Raw genomic sequence first — 1,528 nt, 5'->3', positions numbered from 1 at the left:
AAGCTGTTATCAACTCTATCACAAGAATTAAGACTTAAACAAAGCGAAGGGTTTCCTTTGGGACTGGGAGATTAGAAAGTTTATTATGTGAACTTCTTGATCTCGTCGTACAACACCAACACAAAGGCACCACCCATGCCTCTGATCACGTTGGACCAGGCACCCTTGAAGAAGGCTCTTGATCCCTCGTCCTTGAGGATCTTCCTCCAGCAGTCGAGTGTGCCCTTGTACATGATATCCGCTGTGGAAATTGAGACACAGATAGTAATGCGTAATTCCAATGGATGCATGCGTAAAATGCGCAATTGGGCCAAACTATTCAAATTCATCACTAAAAGGACATGTCTGATGCTCACCTCCTTTGCGTCCAGACTGCATCATCATACGACGTCTGACGGTGTCGAAGGGGTATGAGATAAGACCAGCTACAGCGGTGACAGTCTGGGCAATCATCCAGCTCACGACGATGTGCGTGTTCTTGGGATCTGGCAGCATGCCTGTATGAGGGAGAAGTTAAGCCACTCGTTCTTCACGAGAAAAGACACGAATACAATGTTAAACACATGTTTAATGTCGGGTCGAACAGATGTGCAGACCTTTGGCTGTGTCGAAGCATCCGAAGTAGGCCGCTCTGTAGATGATAATTCCCTGAACTGACACGTTGAAACCGAGGTAAAGACCCTTGAGGCCATCGGTCTTGAAGATTTTGGCGATGCAGTTTCCAAGACCGGTGAACTCTCTCTCAGCTGCGCCCTTACCGATGTCGGCAGCGAGTCTTGTTCTGGCGAAGTCAAGAGGATAGACGAAGCAGAGGGAAGTCGCACCAGCGGCACCGCCAGATGCCAAGTTGCCAGCGAAGTAACGCCAGAACTGTGTTTTTTGATCCACTCCACCGAGGAAGATCTTCTTGTACTTGTCTTTGAAGGCGAAGTTGAGGGCTTGGGTGGGGAAGTAACGGATCACATTGGCCAGGTTGCCTCTCCAGAAGGAAATAAAGCCCTGTTCCTTTGGAATCCTGTACACACAGTCCATGATCCCCTTGTACTGTGTCTCTACGGTGATCTGTTTGCTGGCATGCTGGACCTACAAATAATACAATACAATAAAGTTCATTAGAAAAAGACGATTACCCCTTAGTGTGATGGATTCACTAATAAAAGTTTTGTGTGCTAGGAACTTTGTCATCCCCAGATTTTTTAACAACAGAATATATTGTTTTGCATTTCACTTTTGATAACTTCGTGTATTTTCATAATCTTAGTCGATGTTTCATATTCTCCGTTCAGTCATTATGTACTGTAGTTGTAGCAGCAGCCTCCAGGCACTCTCCTGTCACTTGAGAATCGGCTGTGTATTAGATTACACACTCCAAGTTAAATTTAGCAATTCACTTACACTAAATATTACTGCGGTCATCTGTTATAAAGGAGTAATAATTCACTTTAAAAAACGTACAAACAGTACCGTAATCTATTATTATGACTGTGTTGCTTTAACGTATGACTCTTGCCATCATCATCATGGCAGC

The 1,528-nt window shown here is 44.6% G+C and overlaps 1 protein-coding gene across 1 annotated transcript; it reads right to left on the bottom strand.

The window, feature by feature from the left end:
• Nucleotides 1-51: 51 nt before the first annotated feature.
• Nucleotides 52-1,101, bottom strand: LOC111668969 (ADP/ATP translocase 1-like). The gene is made up of 3 exons (XM_023425162.2): nucleotides 597-1,101; nucleotides 357-497; nucleotides 52-241 (listed from the first exon to the last, which is right to left on the bottom strand). Exons 1-3 carry the CDS (start codon nucleotides 1,030-1,032, stop codon nucleotides 84-86), a joined length of 735 nt encoding a protein of 244 aa, XP_023280930.1. The 5' UTR covers nucleotides 1,033-1,101; the 3' UTR covers nucleotides 52-83.
• Between the last annotated feature and the right edge of the window lie 427 nt (nucleotides 1,102-1,528).

This window comes from Seriola lalandi, unplaced genomic scaffold (genome assembly GCF_002814215.2).
Source record: "Seriola lalandi dorsalis isolate HSWRI2012SDOR001 ecotype SW California unplaced genomic scaffold, Sedor1 jcf7180002004455, whole genome shotgun sequence".
Classification (NCBI taxonomy): Eukaryota; Metazoa; Chordata; class Actinopteri; order Carangiformes; family Carangidae; genus Seriola; species Seriola lalandi.
Note: the sequence above shows the minus strand (reverse complement) of the source record. Positions and strands in the feature narration are given on the sequence as shown.

What these genes read in the sequence shown, in the direction of transcription:
- LOC111668969 (XM_023425162.2), bottom strand. Translation starts at nt 1,032, where the DNA reads ATGGACTGTGTGTACAGGATTCCAAAGGAACAGGGCTTTATTTCCTTC. An exon ending in ATGCTTCGACACAGCCAAAG is followed by an intron (nt 498 to 596) that starts GTCTGCACATCT and finishes TCCCTCATACAG; the next exon opens with GCATGCTGCCAGATCCCAAG. An exon ending in GCAGTCTGGACGCAAAGGAG is followed by an intron (nt 242 to 356) that starts GTGAGCATCAGA and finishes CAATTTCCACAG; the next exon opens with CGGATATCATGTACAAGGGC.